Source organism: Syngnathoides biaculeatus, chromosome 15 (genome assembly GCF_019802595.1).
Source record: "Syngnathoides biaculeatus isolate LvHL_M chromosome 15, ASM1980259v1, whole genome shotgun sequence".
Classification (NCBI taxonomy): Eukaryota; Metazoa; Chordata; class Actinopteri; order Syngnathiformes; family Syngnathidae; genus Syngnathoides; species Syngnathoides biaculeatus.
Genome location: NC_084654.1, coordinates 4736773 through 4764369, shown reverse-complemented (window position 1 = coordinate 4764369; position 27597 = coordinate 4736773). Strand labels below are relative to the sequence as shown.

The 27597-nt window shown below is 41.3% G+C and overlaps 1 protein-coding gene across 16 annotated transcripts in view; it reads left to right on the top strand.

The window, feature by feature from the left end:
- The window catches only part of kiaa1109 (KIAA1109 ortholog), a 187462-nt gene that overhangs the window by 15931 nt on the left and 143934 nt on the right, over positions 1-27597 (top strand). For 15 of the 16 annotated variants that reach the window (XR_009798533.1, XM_061844548.1, XM_061844547.1 and 12 more), the window contains 13 exons: positions 569-685; positions 5489-5567; positions 5757-5821; positions 8123-8297; positions 14661-14742; positions 14882-15075; positions 15318-15397; positions 15593-15743; positions 18423-18579; positions 19726-19804; positions 24174-24265; positions 24421-24538; positions 24638-24793. Coding sequence is in view for 15 of the 16 variants with exons in the window: in XM_061844548.1 (XP_061700532.1) it covers positions 569-685; positions 5489-5567; positions 5757-5821; positions 8123-8297; positions 14661-14742; positions 14882-15075; positions 15318-15397; positions 15593-15743; positions 18423-18579; positions 19726-19804; positions 24174-24265; positions 24421-24538; positions 24638-24793 (1545 nt within the window). In the remaining variant the exon portion in view is untranslated. The remainder of the gene's footprint in view (positions 1-568; positions 686-5488; positions 5568-5756; positions 5822-8122; positions 8298-14660; positions 14743-14881; positions 15076-15317; positions 15398-15592; positions 15744-18422; positions 18580-19725; positions 19805-24173; positions 24266-24420; positions 24539-24637; positions 24794-27597) is intronic. The other variant, XM_061844541.1, reaches the window with a different exon arrangement.

Genomic DNA, 27597 nt, shown 5'->3' with positions numbered 1-27597 from the left:
AACTAAACTAGCATCCTTTATAGATATCCACCTATCCATTTTCTTAGCCGCTTATCCTCACAGGGGTCACGGGAGTGTTGGAGCCAATCCAATCTGTCATTGGGCAGGAGGCAGGGTACACCCTGAACTGGTTGCCAGCCAATTGCAGGGCACATGGAGATAGACAACAGTCATACTCACAATCACACATAGGAGCAATTTAGAGTCTCCAATTAATGACTGTTTTTGGGATGTGGAAGGAAACTGGAGTGCCCGAAGAAAACCCACGGCAGCAAGGGGAGAACATGCAAACTCCCACAGGTGGGGTCGGGATTTGAACGCCGGTGCTCAGAACTGTGAGGCCAATGTTCTGCAGCTGTGCCACCGTGCATTTTATATATATTTCACTGAAATGTCGATTAGTGCTTTTTGTCTACATTTTGTCTGTACCATTGCAAAAATGGTTGAAATGATACTGTATCAAAGTAGATAGAATATCATGAATGTGTACTGATATTTTTATTTTTATAAACCAATGTTGCATATTTTTTAAAACTAATAAGTAAATTCCTTCTGTTTTGCCATTTAGCCACCATTCTGTCCTGTGGATGGATCATCTATTTAACTTATTATAACTCTCGAAACATTGGTCTCATCCTCACCTACATCATCAACAGACTTTACAAGGATGGCTACATTCATATTGGTGAGTTATCAGGAGCTCTGTCACCTAGCGTTAAATAGTGGTGTATCGCTGTCAAACTTTGACTTCAAGGCATGTACGTGTTTTGCTGAATAATTATTGACATACCTCAAGTTGGTCTTATGTCAAAGCACATTTCCCTCTTTGAAATTAATGTAAATGCTATTCTAGCTCTCAAAATGCCACCCCAGTTTATATTTTCAATGTGACACCGTGAATGTGACCAAGATGAGTACACAGGCAGTGTGTGGGGCAATGTAACCTTCTTCTGCTTACAGATGTAAAAAGCAATTATTCCTCTCTGTCATGCGAGCGCCAACATATGGTAGTTTACATACACACTAAAACCAATCTGGTAAAGTGGTCTTTATTGGACACATCACATAACAATTGTGCACATAAGGCATGCTGTCTACTAAAATTTAAAAATGTAATTAAAATCGACCACTTTTAAGTACATCTAATGGTTACAAAAAATATGGTGTTTTGACAAAATCTTATTGTGACACCGTAAGTAAGGAAACAATCTTTGTGGATTTTTATTACAAAAAGCGAAAAAGGTACAAGACTTACAAGTTGTCACCTCTTAGTAAAGATCAGAGTGAAAGTCCTATCATTTTATTAAAGTGAGAGAGACAGAAAGAGACAAAACAAGACAATTGTCTATGTCCAACTGAATACGCATGGAACCGGTAGGAAGATCATCTCATGAGAAGAGCCTGACTGGCATAACTGGAAGCCACAACAGGACAAAACCTGTTAAAGTTAAATGTAGAATTAATAGAACTAATGTTTGGTATGTATCAATCAATCCATTTTCTTTGCCACTTATCCTCACAAGGGTCGCGGGAGTGCTGGAGCCTATCCCAGCTGTCAACGGGCAGGAGGCAGGGTACACCCTGAACTGGGTGCCAGCCATTCACAGGGCCGGGCTCACAATCACACCTAGGGGCAATTTGGAGTATCCAATCAATGTTGCATGTTTTTGGGATGTGGGATGAAACCGGAGTACCCAGAGTTGAACTGGTTGCCACCAATTGCAGGGCACATGGAGACAGACAACAGTCACACTCACAATCTTACCTAGGGTGAATTTAGAGTCTCCAATTAATGAATGTTTTTGGGATGTTGGAGTAAACCAGAGTGCCCGGAGAAAACCCACACAGGCATGGGAAGAACATGCAAACTCCACACAGACGGGCCCGGGATTGAACCCTGGACCTCAGAACTGTGAGGCCAACGCTTTCCAGCTGCGCCATGGTTCCACTATTGGTATATATGTAAAATATAAATCTGCCAACACAAGGGTACATATACATATGTTAATACTGCATCCATTATTTGCAGATTTTCACATTTTGCGGGGGGTGTAAGGAACGTAAACAACGGGGGAACACTGTACTCTGATTCAGCAGGGGCAATTAAAAAGTCCTGGGTTGATACATTGTCAAAGTTAATCAGAAGTATTTTGCAAAAACACAAACATACAAATGCAGCCTTTTCACATTCCAGCAGACGACTAGTTTGATGCTATTGTTTTCAGAAAGGCCTTCTCATACAGAGCTTGAAACACTTTTGGCCTCTTCAGAATTTTATGAAAATGTCAGTACAATAATTTAATATGTAGTAACTACACAATATGGCATCATTAATAAAATATTAAAATTGACCAAAATTCCAAGTTTACAACTTAGATCTTATATTTATTTATTAATTTACCTTATCATTATTACTTTTGAGATTTCATCATAAGATGTTTGACTTGTTTGTCTGTGTATGATAATGCTGCAAATACCATAGGGGCTTTGCTCTACATTGTGAAGGGTTTGCTGTAAAACATAAACCTGCCTTTTATACTCATACATAGTTTTTGTTAAACCTACTAAACCGGTTGTACGGTTTTAAATCCCAAAAGAATTTCTAACCTTAACAAGTGTTGTAATGAGATTATCATGTTAGCGCTTATATTGACCATCAGAATCAGCTTTATTGGCCAAATTTGTAAATGACACACAAGGAATTTTTCTCTGAAAGTTGCCGTTGTGCGAGTACGGCATACATGTTGAATAGGACAGCAGACAGTCAATTGACAGGGAATTTTTTTTTCTTTTACTCACAGTTGTGCAAAGGATCCAGTCTTCCAGCATTTAGAGCAATTTGAATGACCATCAGAGCGATAGTCCAGTGCAGTGGCTGTTGTGGAAAGGGTGTCAGGACTTGAAGTAGTATTGTATGCAGTTTAAAATGACTAGTTGTGGGATAGTCTATAATATAATAATTGGCCCCACAGGATGTGGCATGCAAGTCTTCAAGGGTGGGTAGGATGGTGCAGACAATCCATTCAGCAGTTTTGGTTGTCTGTTGGAGTCGGACTTTGTCCTTTTTGTGCAAGCCCCAAACCAGAGTGTGATGGAGGTACACAATACTGATTTGATGACTGGTATGTGGAACTGTCTCAGCATCTCTCGTGGCAGTTCGTGCTTCCCAAGTATCTACAGGAAGTAGATCGTTTTCAGGGCTTTTTTCACTTCAGGTCCTGTGTGACTGTAATTGTCAGGAACTCTGAAGGTCTCAACGGTTGATACAAGACAATTGGAGAGCAAGGGCAGCAGGTGTGGTGAAGGATGCCTCCTGAAGTCCACAATCATCTCTAGACTGTTAACTGCATTCAGCTCCAGGTTGTGTCGGCCACACCAAGCACCAGCCTCTCCACTTCCTGTCGTTACACAGACTCATCACCATCTTTTATGAGTCCGATGTCTGTGGTGTCATCTACGAACTTCAGGAGTTTTTAAGCCCGCTGCATTGAGGTATAGGCGTTTGTGTCGAGAGAGAAGAGCAGCAGGGAGGGGACAGACCTTGGGTTGCCCCGGTGCTGATGATGCATATGAATGATGTGGTGTCTCCTAAGCTCTCCTGTCATGTCCTGGCCGTCAGGAAGTTCTAAATCCACTGGCAGGTGACAGGTGGATGCTGACCTGAAGCAGCTTGGAGAAGAGGAGTTTGAGGAAGATGGTGTTGAACGCAGAGCTGAGGTCTACAAACAGAATCCTCACATAGGTTCCCACGCTGTCGAGGTGTTCAAGGCTGAAGTGCAGACCCGTGTTAACTGGATCATCCGCAGACCTGTTAGCTCCGTAGGCAAAGTGCAGTGGGTCCTTCTGGGGACCCGTGATGCTCTTGACGTGGTACAGCACAAGGTGTTCAAAGGACGTCATGACCACAGATGCCAAGATAATGGCCTGTTGTCACTCAGACCCGAGATTGCAGGTTTCTTGGGGACTGGGATGTGGTGGAGTGTTTGAAGCCGGTTAGTACGTCACACAGTTGTAGAGACCTGCTGAAGATCTTTGTGAAGATTTGAACAAGTTGGTCTGTGCAGAAATCGAGGTAGGATGGGGACCCTAGGTCCGGGCCTCCTACTTTAATCTTTTGTTGTTCGAAGATGTCTCATGTCCTGTTCATGGGTGGTCAATGGAGAAATGGGAGATGTTGAAGTGGTTAGTGGTGGGTGTGTAGAGTGAAAGGTTCCTTTTGAAATCGTTAGTAAAAGCTATTCAGGTTGTCAGCTAGCCTACTATTGTTGTCCACGGGAGGGGATTATTGCGTTTGGTTAATGATTGTATTGTGTCCCAGACTGATTTGATGTTGTTGGCACCAAACTTTTTTTTCTTCTTAATTTCTTTTGTCACCTGGTTGCTAGTGCCACTGTGCCGAGCCCTATCACCACTACGATATGCGACCTCTTCTGCCTGTCGAAGTTGTCTAAGTTTGGCTTGTTATGAAATATGTGAGAGGTTTTGATTGGTGCATACAGCTTCTCACAGAAACTGACATATGCTTTAACAGCATCTGTTTATTCGTGTAGCCTGCGAGCAGAATTTCCAGACAGTCCAGTCTGTGCAGTCAAAACAGCTGTGAAGTTCCTTTTTTGCCTCGTAGGTCCACTGTTTCACTGATTTTACTGAAGGCTTCGCACATTTAAGTTTATCTGTATGTAGGTATTAAATAGATTCAGCAGGATCAATTTCCTTTGGTCTTGGAATGGTCTTGTCTAAGTGTTATTTCTCCCTAGACGGACATTCTGTGCTGCTTGTATTTAGAGAGTTTGTGGTTTAGTTAAGCTTTGTTAAAATCTAGAATAATGAGGAGTGAGTCCGGGTGTTTTTTTTCAAATTCATTTACTTGTTCGGCAAGCGTTAGCAGTGCTACGTTTATGCTACCTTGGGTATGAATGTAGACATCAACAAGGATCAAAGAGGTGAGCTCAGGCGGCGGGTAAAATGGCTTACAGTTCAAGAACAGCAACTCTAAAGTTTAAATATTCAAAGTCAATCAATTTTAACTCTTGTTCACATATTTTTGAACATGCATGTGATTAAATATTTTTTTATACAACAAAATAATCTTTTTCAGTGTCAGTTATCATACAAGGTACAAATTTTAAGGTACAAATTCAGGAGCCAAATATTTGAACTGGAATGTGTTACACTCACATTTGCCCTGTCTACGTTAGCACATTGTGCTTATGGTCCCATTTTAGTTGCTGCTTTTGCCTCTTTGGCATGAAACAGTTTTCTGACCTCATATTTAAAAGTTTCCAAAGATATAAGATAATGAAAATCTACAGTGGAGGTTTTAGATGTCACAGCCACAGTTTTCCTCAATGATTTTTCAGTATTTAATTACTTGTCGAAGTAAACTTCTTTCTGCTCAGTGTCATCAACTGTTATTCGTTTGTTATATAAATATACAATATTACTTAAACATTGTGTCAAACAGAAATGGTCTTGTCTTGCTCAACAGGCTCCTTCTCCTTCTCTGTGCTGTCAGGAAAAGTCATGTTCAGAGATGTTTACTATATCAACCAAGACATGTCTATCAGGTAATCCAGCCTCTTGCTGTGATTGTCTCTATCTCTCTGTCTCTCTGTCTGCCTCTCTCTCTCTCTCTCTCTCTCTCTCTCTCTCTCTCTCTCTCTCTTCTCTCTCTCTCTCTCTCTCTCTCTCTCTCTCTCTCAGCTATCTTCAAATATAATCTTATGCAATCAATTCTTTATGTTTTCCTTGGACAGGATTCAAGATGGGTTCCTCATATTTCGCTGGTGGAAAATGTATAACCCCAAGCAAAAACAGCATGGTGAGCAAAGTGTATTGAGCCTCTTATTATTTAGACATAGAGTGATACCTCTGCTTATGAAATTAATCTCTTCTGGAAGTGGTTTTGTAAGTAGAAATGCATTTTACATTTGATTTGAAAAGATGCCTGTAAATGCCTGACATGCCTTCCCTCAAAAAATAAGCATTCAAGGTGCACATATTGTACAGAACAATAAAAATGTATGTTCATTTACCTTGAAAAATAAGCATTCACAGTGTACATCATGTAAAGAATAATAAAAAACTATGTTCATTTACCTTTGGAGAAGGGTGCGTGACGAGGCATCGCGGGGGACGGAGGAGGACAACTTAATTCCACTAAAATTAATCAAATCCACAAACTATGAATTCGAAACTAACATTAACTTGACGGCTTTTAATAATCTTTCAGAAATGTTCAAGACAAACTTCATCCAAGTGAGTGATAGCCCTACTAGTTAACACATTTTCCGGGTGATTCTTTTGAATAAATTCATAAATGTCATGGAATTTCATCAACACTTCCTTTATTCTGGTGTGTGTGCACGAGCGTAGGACAATGAATTCGGTGACAAAGATACACAATTTGCGTCACGGGTAAAGATCGACATCCCTCCTAGCCAATGGTAGAGCAGCTCTTTTGGACCACACCAATCAAGAGACAGGAAGTGCATCATGGCTAAAGATTGACATCCTTCCTAGCCAATGTGATCTGAGGAAGATGCTCCGGCGGTAGCCAATGGGAGAACAGATCTATCATGCCGCTTTCAAACCAAGATACAGTGCAGGATGTTTACATTCGGTGGAATCCAGCACCATTTTTTCCTTTTGTAACCAGAATTTCCTTCATAAGTAGAGACAAAATTTTTCTGTCTTTATTTGGAAGTGAAGAAAATACATCCTTGGTGGATTACAGCTGCTGTGGTTGTCATTAACATTGTGCATTTTATTTATATTTTGTTGTATATTTTTTTACTTCATTTGCGTTAAGGGGTATGATGTTGTGGGTTTTAATAGTAATGCAGATGTGGACCCAAAACCAAACAGAAGACATACTGTATGGCTTGTTGAATGTTACAGAAAGGGTTAAATTGTACAGCAGTTGGACGGGTTGCTGAGGTGAGTCGAGGATTCTTACCATAAGGGTGGAGAGTGTTGTTGGTTTGGTTGACGTGATGAGAAACTTGGAACAAGGTGGAGCCAGGCTAATCGAGGGACACAGCGACGAGATGTCATAGACAGGGAGTTCTCGATTTAAGGCGGTCTCGACCCAAAATGTTTCCACTTTATGGCACAATAGTCTTGTCTGCCATTTTGGCTCCAGCACCATAGTGTTTCTGCTTCACTCATTCATGCACATTGTTTATCTGTTTGTGCGCTGTGAGTTTATTTGACATTTTCACCCACCTTTTTACACATCATGGGCCAAAAGAAGAAACCTATTTTTTTTTTTTTTTGCAATGCTGGTCCAGCTGAAAGAAAATCAATGATCATGGAAACGAAGCTTAATATTTAAAAAAAATCGGAGAAAGGATTAACACCGAGACATGACGAACATAAATACTTGGGCTTCTGTCAGACAAGCTTGGCAATTATTATTAGGGACAAAGCCCGTATTTTAGTACATGTGAAGGGTTTTGCCCCAATGAGAGATCATACAGTGATCACAAAGCAACTTTTTTTGTGAATAAAAAAAAAAAAAAAAAGAAGCAACAATTTTTGATCCTTGCTGAGATGGAAAGAAACGGGTCCAAGCAGGTTGGAACAGCTGGTGGAAGGTGTCTGGTGTGTTATGTAACAGAAGAGTCTCTACTAGGATGAAGGGCAATGTTTATAAAGCAGTGGTGAGGCCAGCCATGATGTACAGATTAGAGACGGTGGCACTGAAAAGACAACAGGAAGCAGGACTGGAGGTGGCAGAAATGAAGATGTCGACGTTCTCGCGGGGAGTGAGCAGGTTGAATAGGATTAGAAATGAGCTCATGAGAGGGACAGCCAGAATTGGATGTTTTGTAGACAAGCTTCGAGAGAGCAGACTTCAATGGTTTGGACATGTTCAGAGGTGAGAAGTGAGTATATTGGTTGAAGGGTGCTGAGGATGGTGCTGCAAGGAAAAAGAGTGAGAGGAAAACCTAAAGAGAATGTTTATGGATTTTGGATACTGTACCTTGAAAGACTGCATTCAAGCATGAGGAGAAAATGCAAACTCCACAAGGAAACACCTAAGATGAGATTTAAGTCCAAACTTATATACAAATCAATTTCTGATTTTATGTATTGTTTATCTCTGTTCTGTCATCAGACCCTAAGGCGGAGACCAGGCTTTACGTGACAGTTAATGGCTTCGAGTTTCATGTCTACAATCGGATAGACCTCTATGCTCGCCTGCAAGAGACTTTCGGCCTGGAGCCGACACTCAGCGCATCCAAAAAAGATGTCGACCGTGGAGGGGAGGGAAGAAGCAAGACAATTGAACAGTAAGACATGCTATCATAGCCTCGCATGTTTTGTTTGCTAGATTTTTATTTTAAATAGACAGTACCATTTATTCCCATTTGTACAAGTTAAAATGGGTACACTGGAATTCTTTTGGATGTTCCGGATTCATTAGCAACAAATTAACAAATAAGCAAGCAATGCAATTTTTGCAGCGTCCATAAGAAAGACGAGACATTATTATCAACTATAAAAGAGCTACTAATGATGTTAAGACAATTGTGGAAACAACATTTACACAATTAACTGGAGTTGACCTGAAAAGTGTTAGCGGTAGCATGGTCTGTGTCACAATAATGATACAATAAATGCAGCTAAACATGAATGTCATGTCTGCATGCCAAGATATTTTGGACAATTACATGTTGCCTACTTTGTGGGAACAGTTTGAAGCTGGCCAATTTCTGTTCCAATGTGACTCTGCGCTAGTGACAAAAGCAAGGTCTATAAAGACATACATGATATAATCGGTGATGATTGAACTTGACTAGCCCAATAGAAGACTTTTGTGTGAATTAGAGCAGGATCTGAGAGCAAGGCCATCTTGATCAACATTTGTGTGACCTCAGAAATCCACTTTTGGAAGAATTGTCAAAAAAATCCCATAAACACTTCCCTTAACCTTGTGGGCAGCCCTCTCTGAAGAGTTGAAGTTGTAGCTACAAAGGGTGGAACAACATCCTATTTAACCCTATGGATTTGAAATAGTATGTCTCTTAAATTGGGGGTTTTCAATGCATTTAATCATGGAAAGCACATTATGTATGAAATGCACTGTGCAGTGGTACCTCTATTTACCTCTATTTAAATGATTCAATTCTGGAAGTCATTTCATAATGTGAAACATTCGTAAGTACAAATGCATTTTACATGTAAATAGCCTAATCCAATGGTGCTCAACAATCGCGAGGCAGTTTTGGTCTATCGCGAGTCATCCTGATTTTTTTTTGGAACATTTCGACAGCACACAGAACTTTCTCTAACAATGACCTGCTGCTTATTTACCTGACACCCCCCCCCCCGCTCTTTAAGGGGAAATCCAGTGCTTTGCATAAACGGTGTATCCAATAGTTCATGTAATGTGTACCCTATTTTGACAATGTGATGTTAAATCCTCTCTCAATTAATAGTGTTTTGAGAAGATTTTTACCGACAAGTACGAATTTTCAGGGGCGCTGCCATTTTCGCGAGTCACATGACCTAACGTGGACGGATGTGACGTGTTACGTGCCATTCCAAACGCTCGATTACATGGGAGACCATTTATGCCCAGCGCTGATTACTCGGATTTATCCTCATCTGATGAAGAAATAGCAGTATCGGTTGATCAGGAAGACTTCCATTCAGATTTGAACCTGTGGGTGCAAATGTTGAATATTCGGATGGTTCTTCGGGCATAATTACATTGAGTCTGACGAGCGAACCGAGCTTCGGCGGCGGTGGACACCGTTAGCCCCAGACGCCAGAGCTAGGTTAAAGGCCTCCGCAGGCGCGGAAGCTCGGTTAAAGGCCTCCGCCGCTACCAAAGCTCAGCTAACGTCCTCCCCGGATGTCGAAGCTCTGCTCACGGCCCGGCGGCGGAGCTCGCTCGTCAGACCCCGCATCATTCCCGTCCGAAGAACCATCCGCGGCTGTTGGCCCGGAGCCCCCAGGGGCCTTTGTTTACGCACTTATGTCGTGCCGAGGCCTCCGAGTAGTTAGACTCCACGTCATTCTGCCTGAAGAACCATCCGAATATCCAACATTAATTACAGCCAAAGGTTCAAATCTGTATGGAAGTATTCCTCCGTCTTCCTGATCAACCGATACTGCTATTTCTTCATCAGATGAGGATAAATCAGAGTAATCAGCGCTAGGCATAAATGGTCTCCCATGTAATCAAGGCACCGTATACTTCACATGTAGGTCATGTGACTCCCCTGAAAATTCGTAATTGTCAATAAAAATCTTGTCAAAACACTATTAAATGAGGGGTTTAACATCACATTGTCAAAATAGGGTACATTTTACATGACCTATTGGATACACTGTTCATGGAAAGCACTGGATTTCCCCTTTTAAGCGAAATTCCAGTGGTTTGGATTAACAATGTATGTAATAGGTCATGTCATACTGTACCATTACAATGTGATATTATTTTTAGAAGATATTTGTCGTCAATTACGAATTTTCATGGGCGCCGCCATTTTAGCGGGTCTCATGACTTAAGTGCGCGAACGTGACCTAATAAGTGTGGCAACAAAGGCTCGCTTACGTTGGGAAACAATTGTGGCCAGCGCTGATGCCCATTCAGATTTGAACCTGGGGGTGGAAATAATGTTGAATCTTCGGATGGTTTTCCGGACGGAATGACGCGGAGTCTGACAAGCGAGCTATGGCGAGCGGCGGGGCAGCGAGTGAGCTCCGGCGATGACGTTCTTTCTAAGGATCATTGAGACCCCACGGGGTGATATCTTGCATGGGGCTCCACTCCGATTGAGCGTTCATCAAAAGAATCCCATACCGGATCGGTTGTGGCCCAGTTTAACAATGCCCGCCCCCGGCACTGGTAACCTGCTGGGCATCGGTGGAAATTCAGCTACTGTGGGTCAAAGACAAACAAGAGGAGGAAACCGGATTCGTCGTAAGAAGAAAAAGGGGAACTCACAGAGCCTACAATTGAGTATAGGGACTTTGAATGTGGGGACTAAAACAGGAAAAGCTCAGGAGTTGGTTGACATGAAGATTAGGAGAAAGGTTGATATCCAAGAAAGCAGGTGGAAAGGTAGTAAGGCTAGACGTTTAGGAGCAGGGTTTAAATTAATTCTACCACAGAGTGGATGGGAAGAGAAATGGAGTTGGGATTATTTGAAAAGAATAGCTGGCGAAGAATGTCTTGGAGGTGAAAAGAGTATCAGATCGAGTGATGAGACTCAAATTTGAAACTAAGGGTATTGTGTATAATGTGGCTAGCGGTGATGCCCCACAGGTAGGATGCGACCTAGAGTTGAAAGAGAAATTCTGGAAGGAACTAGACGAAGTAGTCCTGAGCATCCCAGACAGAGAGAGAGTTGTGATTGGTGCAGATTGTAATGGACATATTGCTGAAGGAAGCAGAGGCCGTGAAGAAGTGATGCGTAAGTATAGCAACCAGGAAAGGAACTTTGAGGGACAGATAGTGGTGGACTTTGCAAAAAAGATGGAGATGGCTGTAATGAACACTTATTTACAGAAGAGGGAGGAACATATAGTGACCTACAACAGCGGAGGTAGAAGCACTCAAGTGGATTATAATTTGAGCAGATGATGTAATCTGAAGGAGGTTACTGACTGTAAAGTAGTGGTCGGGGAGAGTGTAACTTGACATCATAGGATGGTGGTGTGTAGGATAACTTTGGTGGTGGGTAGGAAGATTCAGAAGACAAAGGTAGAGCAGAGTACCATATGGTTGAAGCTGATAAAGGAAGAATGTTGTGTGGCCTTTCAGAAAAAGGTGAGACAGGCTCTCGATGGACAGAGGCTCCTGGGACACTGGACTATGACAGCCAAGGTGATCAGAGAGACAGGCAGGAGAGTACTTGGTGTGTCTTCTGGTAGGAAAGGGGAGAAGGAGACTTGGTGGTGGAACCACAAAATACAGGAAGTCATACAAGGAAAGAGATTAGCGAAGAAGAAGTGGGACACTGAGAGGACTGAGGAGAGGCAAAAGGAGTACATTGAGATGCAACGTAGGGAAAAGGTAGAGGTGGTAAAGGCTAAACAAAAGGCATATGACGATATGCACACCAGGTTGGACACAAAAGAAGGAGAAAAAGATCTCTACATGTTGGCCAGACAGAGGGATAGAGATGGGAAGGATGTGCAGCAGGTAAGGGTGATTAAGGATAGAGATGGAAATGTGTTGACTGGAGCCAGTAGTGTGATAAATAAGTTAATGAATGAAGAAAATGAGAGAGAAGGAAGAGTAGAAGAGGCAAGTGTGAAGGACCAAGAAGTGGCAGTGATGAGTAAGGGGGAAGTTATAAAGGCACTACAAAGGATGAAAAATGGAAAGACAGTTGGTCGTGATAACATACTGGTGGAGGAATGGAAGCAATTTGGAGAGATGGCTGTGGAGTTTTTGACCAACTTTTTCAACAGAATAAGAGCGGGTGAAAAGATGCCTGAAGAATGGAGGAAAAGTGTACTAGTTCCCATTTTTAAGAACAAAGGCGATGTTCAGAGCTGTCGGAATTATAGAGGAATAATGTTGAAGAGCCACACAATAAAGTTACGGGAAAGAGTAGTGGAGGCTAGACTCAGGACAGAAGTATCTGCGAGCAACAGTATGGTTTTATGCCTAGGAGTACCACAGATGCATTATTTGCCCTGAGGATGCTTGTGGAAAAGTAATGAGAAGGCCAGAAGGAGCTACATTGTGTCTTTGTGGATCTAGAGAAAGCCTATGACAGAGTACCAAGAGAGGATCTGTGGTACTGCATGCGTAAGTCTGGTGTGCCAGAGAAATATGTTAGAATAGTACAGGACATGTATGATGGCAGCAGAACAATGCTGAGGTGTGCCTTTGGTGTGACAGAATAATTTAATTTGGAGGTGGGACTGCATCAGGGATCAACTCTGAGCCCCTTCCTCCATGCAGTGGTAATGGATAGGCTGACAGACGACGTTCAACTGGAATCCCCTTGGACCATGATGTTCGCAGATGAGATTGTGATACTGTATGTAGTGAAAGCAGGGAGCAGGCAGAGGAACAATTAGAAAGATGGAGACATGTACTGTAAAGGAGAGGAATGAAGATTAGCCGAAGTAAAAAAGAATATATATGTGCATGAATGAGAGGAGTGGAAGGGGAGGAGTGAGGCTATAGAGAGAAGAGATAGCACGGGTGGACAAGTTCAATATTTAGGGTCACCAATCCAGAGCAATGATGTGTGTGGTAAGGAAGTGAAGAAACGGGTCCAAGCAGGTTGGAACAGCTGGCGGAAGGTGTCTGGTGTGTTATGTGACAGAAGAGTGTCTGCTAGGATGCAGGGCAAAGTTGGTGAGGCCGGCCATGATGTACGGATTACAGACAGTGGCACTGAAAAAACAACAGGAAGCAGAACTGGAGGTAGCAGAAATTATGTTGAGAGAAGAGTAAGACCAAAGAGGAGGTTGATGGATGAGGTGAGGGAAGACATGAGGGGCAGTTGGGGTTAGAGAGGAAGATGCAGGAGATAGGCTAAAATGGAAAAGATGACTCGCTGTGGCAACCCCTAACGGGACAAGTCGAAAGGAAAAGAAGAAGCTCCAACAGTGGACTTTTTTTCACCAAGCTGCTTGGCAATTTCTCCGTAGCCCTTTCCAGCCCTGTGAAGTGGTACAATTTTGTGTCTGGTGTCTTTGGACAGCTCTTTGGTTTAGGCCATGTTACAAGTTTGAGTCCTACTGATTGTATGGGGTTGACAAATGTCTTTATGCAGCTAACGACCTCATACAGGTACATCTGATTCAAGATAATACATGGAGTGGAGGTGGAATTTTAAAGGTGGACTCACAGGTCATTGAGGGTCAGAATTCTAGTTGATAGACAGCTGTTCAGATACTTATTTGCAGCTGTATCACACAAATAAATCAGTAAAAAAATCATTCATTGTGATTTCTGGATTCTTCTTTTTAGATTATCTCTCTCACAGTGGACATGTACCTACGATGAAAATTTCAGACCCCTCCATGATTTCTAAGTTGGAGAATTTGCAATTTAGCCGGGTATTCAAATACCTATTTTCTTCATTGTACCACTGTATAAATACATTTGATTTGCTTTTCTAAGTTGATACAAAATGTGAGTCAAGGCAGGTGACCAAATCCTGTTGGCAATATAGTGTGTGTGAGACAAGGCATGTGAGCAAATAATTTTTGCGGTATAGTGTGTAGCCAGACAGGTTACATTTATTCAAACAAACCCTCCTTTTGTACCACTACATTATTAATGACCTGTGCCGTCATTACCATGAGCAAAGGTTTCTGGAAAAAAAGAAGACCTTTTACTGTTGTTGATTTCTTTTTAAACCTTGCTGCAATGAGGAAAAAAAAAACCATCTCAAACCCAAATTATAGCTCACTGCTGCCTTAATTAGTTACTTATATAATTAATTAATTATTTAGGATATTTTGAAAGAATTGGTTGGCTTTAGGCATATCATAATTTCTTCAAATCCATGAGATTGAAAGTCCCTTTTCTCTCTCTGTGAAATACTGTTTTCCGTGAGGAAAGCAAGGTCATAATTTGAACTTGTCTTGGAAAATCGTAGTCTTCCCAGGAATGTCAGTACTGGGATGACTGGCAGAAGGCTGGACCTAATGTCTTTATGATTGTTTGGCAGTGTGAACATTCAATCCGAAAATCCAGACCCCACGTCGTCATGGCGCTCCCTCATTCCTGTCATCAAAGTTAACATCAGTACGGTGAGTTCCTAACAAACTAGCACCCTTAGAAAATCAGTCATTCAGTTATGGACACATATTACTAAGTCATTTTCGTGCATTTAAAAACTGGTTTACAAGAACTTTGTTTGTTTCTATATTTGCTTCCATTTTTTTGAAGGGTCGACTGGCATTTGGGAATCATCACCTACCTCAGACTTTGTGCTTCAATTTTGAGGATGCCTTCCTGACCTATGCCACTAAGCCTCCATCTAGCCACCTGGACCAGTACATGCACATTGTGAAAGGCTCACTAGAGAACGTCCGAGTCATGCTGGTTCCTAGCCCACGTTATGTTGGCATGCAGACTGATGAGTAAGGGCATGTTACCCAGACAAAGTGTTATTTTAGTTATTATAATTGCATATTTTTTTTTAATCTCAATGCATCCAATAACATGAGATGAAGTCATTGCCTTTAAACAAGTGTTTTTGAGCTAAAATTGAGCTACCCTTACTTTGTATTTGGTAAACTTTCTAAATACTATTGTTGAAATGGAAACAGTATGAAACAAGTTGTCACAAATATTGAGGTATGTCTTTTCCATTTCTTTGTAGACCGCCTAGGCTGATGGGTGAAGGTTTTGTTGTCATGCAATCCAATGATGTTGACCTCTACTACTACCAAGATGAGCCGGGTATGAAATACACTTACACGCACAATACTGACTATGGTCAGTGTTAACTTGAAAGAGGAATGATAACTAGCAAGCAAAGCTGAAAGGAAAGCTAGAGAGGAGAAGCCACCAATGGAAAAGCTCATTTTAATTTTCGACATTGTTTGCAATGTTTTTCTTCAAAATAAACCCCCTTTTTTGTGTGCGTATCTGCAGGTGTCGTACCAGTGGAACAAGGGAGTGGGGAGGAAGCTGAGACACCCAGTGAGGATGACAAGCTGCAAGATCTTCCTCCATGCTGGGGTCTTGACATAGTCTGTGGAAAAGGAACTGACTTTAACTACGGCCCCTGGGCAGATCGCCAGAGGTGCACAAACAAGAGCATGCATAAAAACACAGACACAGAATTTAGCAAAATATATATGATGTGACGTCATATTTAGCATATACAGTGGTGCCTCTACTTATAAAATTAATCTGATCCGAAAGTCATTGCGTAATGTTAAATTTTCGTAAGTAGACCGATCCACCGCTGCCAGAAATAAACATTCTAATTATGCATAGTGTAAAGAATAAGACAAAATTATGTTCATGTACCTTAAAAATAAGCATTCAAAGTGTACATGATGTAAAGAATAATAAAAACTGATGGTCATTTACCTTTGGCCTTGAGTGTGTGGCAAGCATAAACACATTGTGGCGTCTTCACAGGTGGAAGCACTCACAAAACTTAATTCCACTAAAATTAATAAATTCTATAAACTATAAATTCAAAACAAACAACATTAACTTTAAATGCTTTCTGAAATACCAATCCAAGGATGTTTGCCTTTGATGGCTATTAACAATGGTGCGTAATGTGCAGGGCAAACGTCATCAAAGTGAGCGATCATCCGACTAGTTAACACATTTTCCGAGTTAACACAAATTCTCGTGGTTAACCAATTCATCCATGTCATCCTTGGCCTTTCCCACTGAAACAATTTCCTCAACTTCAGGTTCCACCTACACTTTGAGCCTCTCGAGTCGAGCAGAAACAGCATGAAGCCACATGGCAGCAGCATTATGTCAATGACCATCAATATTTTGGGACCCATGGGAAAAAAAGATGAATAGATTTACAAAGAAGTTGTTGAGTGTGTGTGAGCGTATGACAATGGATTCAGTGACAACATACAGGAACTGCGTCACGGGTAAAGAGTGACGTGCCCCCCCTGGCTCCCCAAAAGAAAAAAAAAGATTGATTGCTCGAGCCAATAGAGGGGTGTGATGCCAGGGAAGATGCTACGTGCTAGCCAATAGTCGGAGCTGCTCTATTGCGCCACACAGACAAGAGACAGGATGTGCGTCATGGCTAAAGATTGACATCTCTCTTAACCAATGTGATGCCACGAAAATGCTCCAGCGGTGGCCAATAGGAGACCAGCTCCATAGCGCTGTTTTCAAACCAAGATACATTACAGGTTGTTTGTGTTTTGTTGAATCCAGCACCATTTTTTTTCATATCCTGAATTTCTTTCGTAACTAGAGACAAAAGTTTTCCGGGGAGGCTTTTTATAACCTGAAACTTTCGTTAGTAGAGACTTTCGTAAGTAAAGGTACCACTGTAGCTTTCTTAAAACGTTTGAAACATGTGTGCGCTCGACATCTTCAGGTTTGTTTTTAACGCTTTCAAATTTACCTTACAGTAGAGGTTTTCAAATAGTGGGGCTGGGGGTCGTGTGTGACTTTGGAGAAGATGTTTTTTTTTGCCATACTGGAATAAAATGTAATTGCACATCTGCTACAGTATTTGGCAGTGGCGCTCTCATTGTCAGAGTGTGCGCAGGGAGTATTAGCTCTATGGTGTAGGTTTTTTTTATTGTACTATGCAGGTGATCTGAAGTAATGTTAACGAACCCATTACCGACATTCATTTTTTTTTTAACAGTTATGAAATGAAAGGCAGAGGGAGACGAGGACAAAAGAAAGTCACCCGAAAGCTAAGATGAGGAAATATGACGAAGCGTATCTAGCGCTTGGCTTAACTGTGAATACAGTGGGAGATGAGGAAAGATGACTGTGTTTACTGTGTCTAAAAATGTTGGCAGCGGACAGCATGAAGCCAAATAAATTAATGCGCCACTTGAAGGGATTACACCCGACTCATGCTGATAAGATTGTCAAAGCGACTTCAGTAAACCAGCAAGCACTGTTATCATCATATAAGGTAGCGTACCAAACTGCTCAGAGCAAAAAAAAACCCCACACCATAGGAGAGGATCTGATACTCCCTGCAGGAGTAGACATGGTCTCTGTCATGCTGGATGATGCAAGTGCTGCAAAACTAAAAACTATCCCTCTCCCCAATGACGCTGTTGCCAGACGTATAGATGACATTGCTAACGATCTTCAAGAACAACTGGTAGATAAACTCAAGGACAAACATTTTGCCCAAGAATTTGATAAAGCAACTGACAGCAACAAAGATTGCTTATGTACGTTTTGACTTGACAAACTCAGGAACTGAGACTTGCAGTATCATGCTTCAAACCTCGCTTCGAAAAGCTTTGCACTGCAAAACCTGCTTATTTTAGCCATTAATCCCGACTTCCTCATTTTGTTGAAAAAAAAAAAAAAAAAAAATCGGCACAAATGTGCTCCTGAATTAATGATGTTGAACTGAATCTGAAATTATTTATTGAGTTTAGTTAATTTTATTTTTCACTATCAAATGGTGCAATAAGTGGGTCAAAAATGTTTACAGTTTAAACAAGGATTTTTTTTTAAATTTCCGGCAAATTGATGGGCTTAAAATCTTTTCAGTTACAGATCAAAAAACAATGTTAATAGTTATTCTTTGTTGTAAATTGAACTATACATTTTTCTAATTATTTTTTTTCTTTAATGTTAATAAGGATAAAATGTTGTGCAGAGCTGTACTTATAACAATTTTATAGACAAATGATAATATTTATGTTCGCGAGCAGAGTGTGGGGTGGCAAATTGTTTTTCTTCTTGCTGGGGTGGGCTGAACAGAAAATAATTGAGAAGCACTGCCTTACAGGGATTGTCTATGGAAATTCTTCTTGCCGGCGGACTATCAGGACATGAAGGTGACTGAAATGGCCCTGCCAGGAAAACCCAGACAGATTCAGGCCTTCGAGCTCCGTATGAACATCATTGCGGATGCTACGATTGACCTGCTTTTTACCAAAAACAGGGTATACTACTTTCTTGAGTTACTTCTTTGCTCTTGCCTTTTTTTCCGAATCTTCGTCCATCGCCCGTTTTTATTCTGGTTCATAAAAAATATTAGCATGGAACACTGCACCGTGTTGTATTCTTTATCTGTAGTAGGTTGTGAATTTTGATTATCTAGTGAAATAATTGACGACTCACATGCTGTATTATTGTTGTGATGACTTAGTATTTCTGTAGCTGACACAGCTTTCCCCTGACCAAACTCGCTGTGGGAATAGACCACTGGGAGGATTTACGGTTCTGAATCATGCCTATCAACTTTAACCATAAAGCTTGGTGGAAAACTAGCTCTTATGTTCGACTGTCCTATCCATCCATCCATTTTCCGAGCTGCTTATCCTCATGAGGGCCATGGGAGTGCTGGAGCCTATCCCAGCTGTCAACAGGCAGGAGGCAGGGTACACCCTGAACTGGTTGCCAGCCAATCCCAGAGCACACAGAGACAAACAGCCGTACACACAATCACACCTAGGGGCGATTTAGAGTGTCCTATTAATATTGGATGTTTTTGGAATGATGGAGGAAACGAGTACCTGGAGAAAACCCATGCGGGCATGAGGAGAATATGCAAACTCCACACAGGTGGGTGCAGGATTGAACTCGGGATCCTAGAACTGTGAGGTCAACACTTTCCAGCTGCTCCACCGTGCCGCCTACTGTCCTATCCATCCATTTTCCATATTGCTCATTCTTAGTAGGGTCACGGCTGTGCTTGGTACCTATCCCAGCTGACTGGGCGAAAGGCGGGGTAGGCCCTAAATTGGTCGCCAGCCAATCGCAGGACAACTGTACTATAATCTTTGACATTAATATTATAAGAGTCGCTGATGGTGTAGTGGTACACATGCCTGCCTTTGGTGCAGCCAGCGTGGGATTGATTCCGGCTCAGTGTTGGTGTCGATATTTGCCTTGCGACTGACTGGTGACCAGTTCAGGTTATAGTCCGCCTTTCACCCTAAAACTAGCTGGGATAGGCTCCAGCTCTCCCATGACCCTTGCGAAGATAAGTGGGTTGGATAATGGATGGATGGATTAATATTATAGTACTTCCTTGACTGTCTTTGTCTCACTCTGTTTGATTTTATGTCTTTTTTTCTTGTTACTAGGAAACCAATGCCATCCATGTGAATGTAGGTGCAGGTTCTTACCTAGAAGTCAACATCCCCATGACTGTCAGAGAGACTGGTATAACTTTTTTGCTAAATTGCCTCAACCATGACTGGGCTTGTGTATATAACATAATATAAGTCTGTACTACACTTGGCAGGTCACATTTTATCCCATTATCATCTCATATTACATGACATGTATAATCCCATCCATCCATCCATTTTCTGATCCGCTTATCCTCAGATGTAGGCACAGTGAAAACATGCAAACTCCACACAGGTGAGGCTAGATTTTAACCCAGGTCCACAGAACTGTGGGGCGGATGTGCTAACCAGTTGTCCACTAGATTAAATTAAATTATCAATTACAATTTGAAGATGCATATGAGGGATTTGTATTGTGAAAGTGGAAAGGGATGATTGCTGATAGCAAGTCAAATTCATGGCAAAGCAAAGCTGATTAATTAGTATAACACAATTCTTAGATGGCAATTCACAGTGCGCTACAAAAAAATGGAACAAGACAAAAAAATGAAAACAATCAATAAAATTATCAAAGTAGAGGATTGGCTTATGTCATCAGCTCCACTCGTCTCAACTTTATTTGTGGACCCTTTACGAAAACAACCACAAGTGTCGCAAAGTGTGGTCCATAATAGATCGAACACAAAACTTTAAAATAATGTAAAAAAGTAAGAATTTTCCAGTTTAGCTGCATGGAGGTAAAACACATCCTCACTATGTTGAGTTCTGACTATAGCACTGTGTTTTTTTCCCACCCATCATCAAATTTGTTTCCAAGTTGTGCTTTCACATCCTCACTTTTCATGGATGCCATGCACACAGATCTGCGTGCAAAATATCAATCGATCTGTCTGTCCATCAGTCCATCCATCCATTTCTATATCCTGTATTCTCCCTAGGGTCATGGGTGAGGTGTAGGATTCCCCATCTGACTTTGGGCTAGAGATGGGTTATGCCCTCAAATGGTTGTCTTCTATGTTTTGGAAATGCTGGAGCAAGCTGAAAATCCTGGAGAAAACCCACACAAGTACAGTGGTACCTTGAGATACGAGTTTGTTTCGTGACTGAGATCTTGCCTCAAGTTTCTATTATTTTACAATGAATTTCACCATTGAGATGAATGTAAATGCCATTAATCCGTCCCAGCCCCCATAATGCCATCCCATTTTTTTATTTTTGACGTCTTTAAATAAGTGTATTTTTAAATAACAAATATTTTATAAAAACAAAAAAGAGAATGGAAAGAAAGGAACTGCTTTTATAAAGTGTACTTATCTTGGAGATAAGACGACTTTTGGTAAGATACTGACGAAGGGTGGAGAAGGAAGATGGAGGATGTTTGTAGGGAGGTAGTTTCTCAGTCACTCTCGCTGACTTACTCTCTTGACACTATTGCTGAACTTAATTGCAACAAGTATGTTTTTCTTTCACTTTTGCTGATCTTAATTTGTCTCATTTCACTTAGCTACACTCTTAATGTTACTGTACAATGAATTAACTTAAATGAACTTAATTGCTACTGTACCTTTTTTTTTTTTTTTTTTTTGCTTAGTTATCTTCAGGTCTTTCTTCTTGCGCAATTTTGGCCTTTTTTTTGCAACACATTCTTCTGTATCAACAGATGGGCGTTTCAAAAAAAATACCTGTCCAAGGAAGTTTGTTACAGCCTCTTTTTGAGTATGTGTCTAGAGTGTGTAAGGCCCGTGTCATTACATTGCGCCAATGCACGACCAGTTCAAACCTTTTCTGGATGTTTCTTCACAACCAAGTCTGAAACTTTCTTCCATATTACCAACACTTCCTTTATATTGGTGGTAGCGATAACCTTCTCCTCTGTCTCCTCATCAGAACCCTCACTCCGCACCTCCTTATGCAGCTGCAACATCACATGGAGATTGGGGACAGTTCCTCTGGATTGGCAGACATGGGTGGTGGTCACCCTTTTTAAGAAGGGGAACCGGTGGGTGTGTTCCAACTACAGGGGATCACACTCTTCAGCCCCCCTAGAACGGTCTATTAATGGGTGCTGGAGAGGAGGGTCCATTGAGAATTTGAATCTCAGGTTTTTCATCCTGATCATGGAACAGTGGACTGGCTCTACTGCCTCAATTGTGCATGGGAGTTCCCCAAAGCAGTCAACATGTTTTGTGGACTTGGAGCAGGCGTTTGACTGTGTCCCTCAAGGTGTTCTTCGGGAGTATGGGCTACCTAACCTGCTGATATGGGGTACCGAACCCGCTGATACGGGCTGTTCAGTCCCTGTATGACCATTTTTAGAATTTTTTGGGGTCTTGTTCATGAGTGAGGCAAGAATGGAGTGGGAGATCGACATGCGTATTGGTGCAGCGTCTGCAGTGATGCCGAATTTGTATCTGTCCCTTGTGGTAGTCGATCTACGTTCCGACACTCACCTATGGTCATGAGCTGTGGATTGTGAGCGAAAGAACAAGATCCCGGACACAAGCAACCGAAATTAGTTTTGAAAGCATTTTAAGATACTGCATGTCATGGTATGCAGGCTGCTCGGTTGCCGACAAAAACACTACAGATATTTGTAAGAACTGCTGCAAAAGTCATTGGCTTTAGCCTTCCACCATTTCAGGACATTGCCAACACCTGTTATCACTCTAGAGCCAGGATCATCAATACACTTCTCACCCCTGTCATCACCTTTTCATTTTTTTGCCCTCAGGGAGGAAATAGGGGTCAATTATATCACGTGCCACTAGATTCATAGGCTTTTTTTTCCCGAAATCCATTGACCCTCTTACTCACCAACATACGTCATAGTCACCAGCACATTGCAAATGTTGGAAAGGAATCTTTATTTATTTTAAAATGTGCCTTTCTTTTGCCTATCATCTGAACACAAATATTATTGCACTTTTATAGATTTTTACTTAATCACTTTTAAATACTTTGTCATATTCTCTGTGTTAAATATAGTTGCCTACGATTGAATGTTGTGGTTTTCATGGGGAGGGAGGGAGGCATGTACAAGTTTGTTGTGTTTATCTGTAATAATGATAAAATGGAAATTTTAAACTTGAAAGGCCTGATCCAAATCCTATTGAAATTCAGAGGCTAGATCTGAAAAGGCGTGTGTGAGCAAGGCAACTGACAAACCTGACTCAGTTCCACCAGTTTTTCAAGGAGGAATGCGCCAATTCCAGTAGAGCACTGTCAGAAGCTTATGGAAGGTTACCCAAAAAACTTGACCCAAATCAAGCAGTTCAAAGGAAATGCTGCTCAATACTGAGAAAATGTATCTAAATTTGTGACCTCTAAGAAAATAATATAAAATTCTCTAAGAAATCCTCTCATTATTGTGGCATTCAACAAAATGAAATAGATTTGGTGATCTTGACTGACCTGAAACAGGAGAGGTTAAGTCTGATTTGACTCTAGACAGTGAGACAAAAATTGAAATATGCATTTTTGCTCAGTGTGTGTAAATTTATGGCTCGAACGGTATTTGCCTTGACTGCATTAAGCTTGGTTGTTTCACTGGTCTAAAGGTTACTGCATAGCTTCAACTGTACATACATCCATTCTCAATACTGTTTATCTTGTTCAGGCTCACAGGTGCTGAGCCTATCCCAGCTGCCTTTTGGTAAAATGGGGACTTCACCCTAAACTGGTCGCTAGTCCATTACGGGGCACATAAACAGACAACTTATCAGACTCACATTCAAATAATTACTGATTGGGAACAGAACCCACACTTCCTGTACCAAAATCAGAAAAATGTAGCACTACATCATTGTGACAAGTACAATAAACCCCAAATATACAGTGGAAAAACAAAGTTCAAAATACCCAGTAGTGCAATCTGGTTTTCAGGAAAAAGCTTTGTTGTTGTGGACATTGTAATGTAGCGTAATATCCAAAACATTCATTCTCCTCTAGTAGTGGCGTAAACAACTGTAGATGACCACTGACAACTTTAACATTGTAGTCGCCTCTTTAATGCGTCATCCCTGCATCTCATGGATGACCAATCAACCCACGCTTAATCCAACTGTTACATTAGGTAACAGTTGGAGTGTGTGTGAATCGATTTTATACTTGGAGAACGAGGAAGAAAGATGACATGATAGAAAAGAGAATGTTCTTGGTCTTCTCAGAAGCTGCACTGCAATATTGTAGAAACAAAGCTAACCCAATACTTGACACATCAAGCTAACTGCAAACTGCACGCTTTTGATCGTATGGTACCCATTTTTACATCACACCACAACATACAGTATTGTTTCGGCTCTTCTTCAGGGATTAAGTCTTAGCGGTATCAGGACTTTTTTTTCTTGGTAAAATATCCATTTTAGATGTTTAATTGCATTAGACTGTAAAACTGTAGTTAACTATGAGCACATCAACAATTTTAAAGAACTGATGGTTATTGTTTTTGACTTTCCCCTCAGGCTACTCGCCCACCATCAAAGGACAGCTGCTTCATGTTGACACCACGAGCAGCATGCAGTACAGGACTTTGCTTGAGGCTGAGATGTTAGCTGTAAGTATCCACTAATTACACAAGTGCTGCTACACTTGGAGGTCTACAATTTATTTTTAGGGGTGGGTTTGGTGGCAGTCACTTCAAAGATGTTTATGTGCAGGTAAACACGTGATTTAAACAAATACAAAATTTATTTTTGTCTGAAATTTCAGTTCCATGTGATTGCCAGCTACCCCCGGGTATGGAATATGCCCCAGTCTTGGCAGTGTGAGATTGAGGTGTACAAGGCAACGTACCACTTCATATATGCCCAGAAATTTTTTTTCACAGGTAAGTCAGAACAAGAGAGCAGCAACTTAGCTGAAGAAGAGGTCCTAAAATTGTGAAAAATTGTGAGATGGTTTTTGTACTAACTTTTTGTTGACTTAGATTTGATTCAGGACTGGGCGAGTGACAGTGCACCAGACATCTACTCCTTTCTTCCTTATTTTTGGACATTCAAGATGTCTTTTCACCAGTTTGAGATGATCTGGGCAGCAAACCAGCACAACTGGATTGATTGTTCCACCAAGCAACAGGAGAATGGTGAGAGGTTTATGCGTCATAATTCATGCATGAGCCCTGCTGGCCCCTGAGGCGTGACAAAACCCCCCCAAAATAACAGAAAACAGCAATTAGTTTACAAAAACTACTCTTTATTAACACATAAGTACAAAAACAATGCGCTGCACTGGAGTGTTAGAACAGAGCTATTGATGTGGCAGCTGTTTGATGTGTAAACCAGGTGAGTGCAGTGTAAGCGCAAAAGCAAACTCAAGAATTGACAGTGAACTAATGGGAAGAAGGAATTGGGAATGGTTGGGAGGTCTGAGTTCTTAAAGGTCTACTGACACCAAAAGCATGATTTTTGTATGTATGTGGGTTTTTGTAACTCCCGCCATGAAAATCCTCTCAAGGGATTTGTTTTGGAGAAAAAGCAGGAAGCGACCTTATTAGCAGACGCCCACTCAGGCGGGTTCGTCTGTCTATCCCAGTTTTACCGGCGGGAAGGTAGCTCTTTGTTTCTTCATGTTAGCCAAAATGCCGGCTTGTTGTATTGCTCGATATTGCTCGTACACTTCGGAGAATGAATTTACTCTTCATACTTTCCCAAAAGACACGGTTCATTGTGAAAAATTGATTGCACAGGTGCAAAGGACGAGAGCTTAGTGGGTTCCAAATGACAGGTAGGTGTGTATAGAGCTTTTAAAAAATAATAGTTTTGAGGGGGCGGCGGACGTAATCCTTCTTTCAATGAGTGACGACAATGCTTACGGTGCCGTCAGGGTGGCTCGTTGTGGCGCCAGGCCGCAGCGTTCATTGTCGTCACTCGCGGCCGTGGTGTTGGTCGTCATCGCTCGCGGCTGCGTCGTTCGTTGTCATTGCTCGCGGCCACAGCGTTCTCTATCGCCGCGGAGGTGGATCGGGTGGGGAGGTGATTTGGCGCATGCAGGAGGAGAGAGGAGCTTTCCCTCCCACCGGCCACTGGTGTTTCACCCGGGCTGGGTTCTCCTGAGTACACTACATACTGTCATACATACTGTCGGGGAGTCTGTTGTTATTTAAAAGTAATCCGCATGTCATCTAAATATGGCTCGAAACGATAGGGTAATATTGCCCCGGTCACTTCACTCAATTGTGAGATGTTCTCTGCTTCGAAAAGAGATTCCATGTCAGAAGGGGCGTTGGAAAAATCTGAAAATCTCTGTTGTTCCTCTCCCATAGCAGGTGCCACTACGTTTTCTCAATGGCGAATGTCCCAGTGTGACGTCTGCTGATGAGATTGCTGGCAATATGGCTACCATTTGGATGTCGAGTGAAATTTCTGCAACTTTGCACATGGATGACACGCTCTCTGCTCATATTTATTTTTTCGTATAGACATTGAAGTGAAAGTTATATGTATTTTTCATGACAATATCTATATTACAATGTTTATAGGCATGTCAGTGGCCCTTTAAGCACCCTCAGAGATTGCAATACTGATCTACAAGAAGGAACAAATTAAGATACCCAACATGAAGGAGCTCTCAGAAAATAATATAGTAGTATAGTAAGTAAGTATAACTAAGTAGTAGTATAACTGATCTGTCTTACATTTTGGTTACATATCAGCTAAAATGAGCAACATCTTTTGTGATGCAAAGGAGTTCTTGACTACTGAAAACTACAATAATGAATATAGCATAAATGAATCTCTCTCTCAATGTCATTCAAAACTAAACATTGGTCTCAGTGGGCAGAATATTTGATGCAGTGTTTGTATTTGATATAATTATGTCATGCAAGTGTCCGATATGTTGTGGCTGGTTGGGATTTAAACTCCGTCTATTACAGTTGATATACACTAAGAAGATAATAGTGACAATTGATTGACACAGTTTGAAACATTAATTGAGCAATGCATTATTTTACTTCAAGTAATTGTAGTTCAAGTAAACAGCTATTTGCCCGGGATTGGGACAGAGCCCTTCCACAAATATCCAAAACGTTTGAGTAATTGAAGCCTCACGTATTTTTGTCTATATTTTTAGGTTTAACCATAAATTACATTATTCACCCAAAACACTTCAACAATAACTTCAAACAGATCTTAAAGCAATGGTGTCGAACTCATTCACGGTGGGACACAATTAAAAATTTGGACAAAGTTGCAGACCAAATTCAATATTTATTGGAAACTGACTAATTGTGCATATTTTCCTTTCCCTCCAGATGTGTAATATCTGTAGTAAGTAAACTTTAGTATAAGGAACAGAGAAATCAAATGTGCAATAAGATAAATAATGGAATTTTTATTATGATTTTTTAAATAGATAAAATCTATAACTCTCAACTCTAAATTATATCGTGAACATATAATACGCCTCCTACTTTTCTTTAAAGCACCTATTTTCCCATCATTTCTTTGGCCAGTTTTGGGGAAGGGAAGGTGTAAAGTTGCCGAAGGAGACTTGTAGTTGCGAATGACTGAAACAGCAAAGGAGCGGGCGCTTGCTGGTCTGGACTTACGTGCCAACACACTAGCAAAGCATTCTGGGTTTTGTGATATTAAGGCTTCTTTATACCCGTGCACCCAGCGACTGCGCTGATGTCACTGCGGCGACCTCACATGCAGTTGCCTTTATACTTGAGCGCAAGCCACGCAACCAGTTTTGAAAATGTACTCCAATTCTCCAAATTGGGGTTGTCACTATGGCTGGTATTGACTTGACTACAAGGGGGTGGCATTTCCTCTGCATTCTTTGGCCATTTACGGTTGCCATTTTTACTTTTCCATAAGAAGGAACAAAGCAACAGCAAAGGTGACTGTGTCTGCTAGAACAAATGGACTTAGATGACCAAATGAT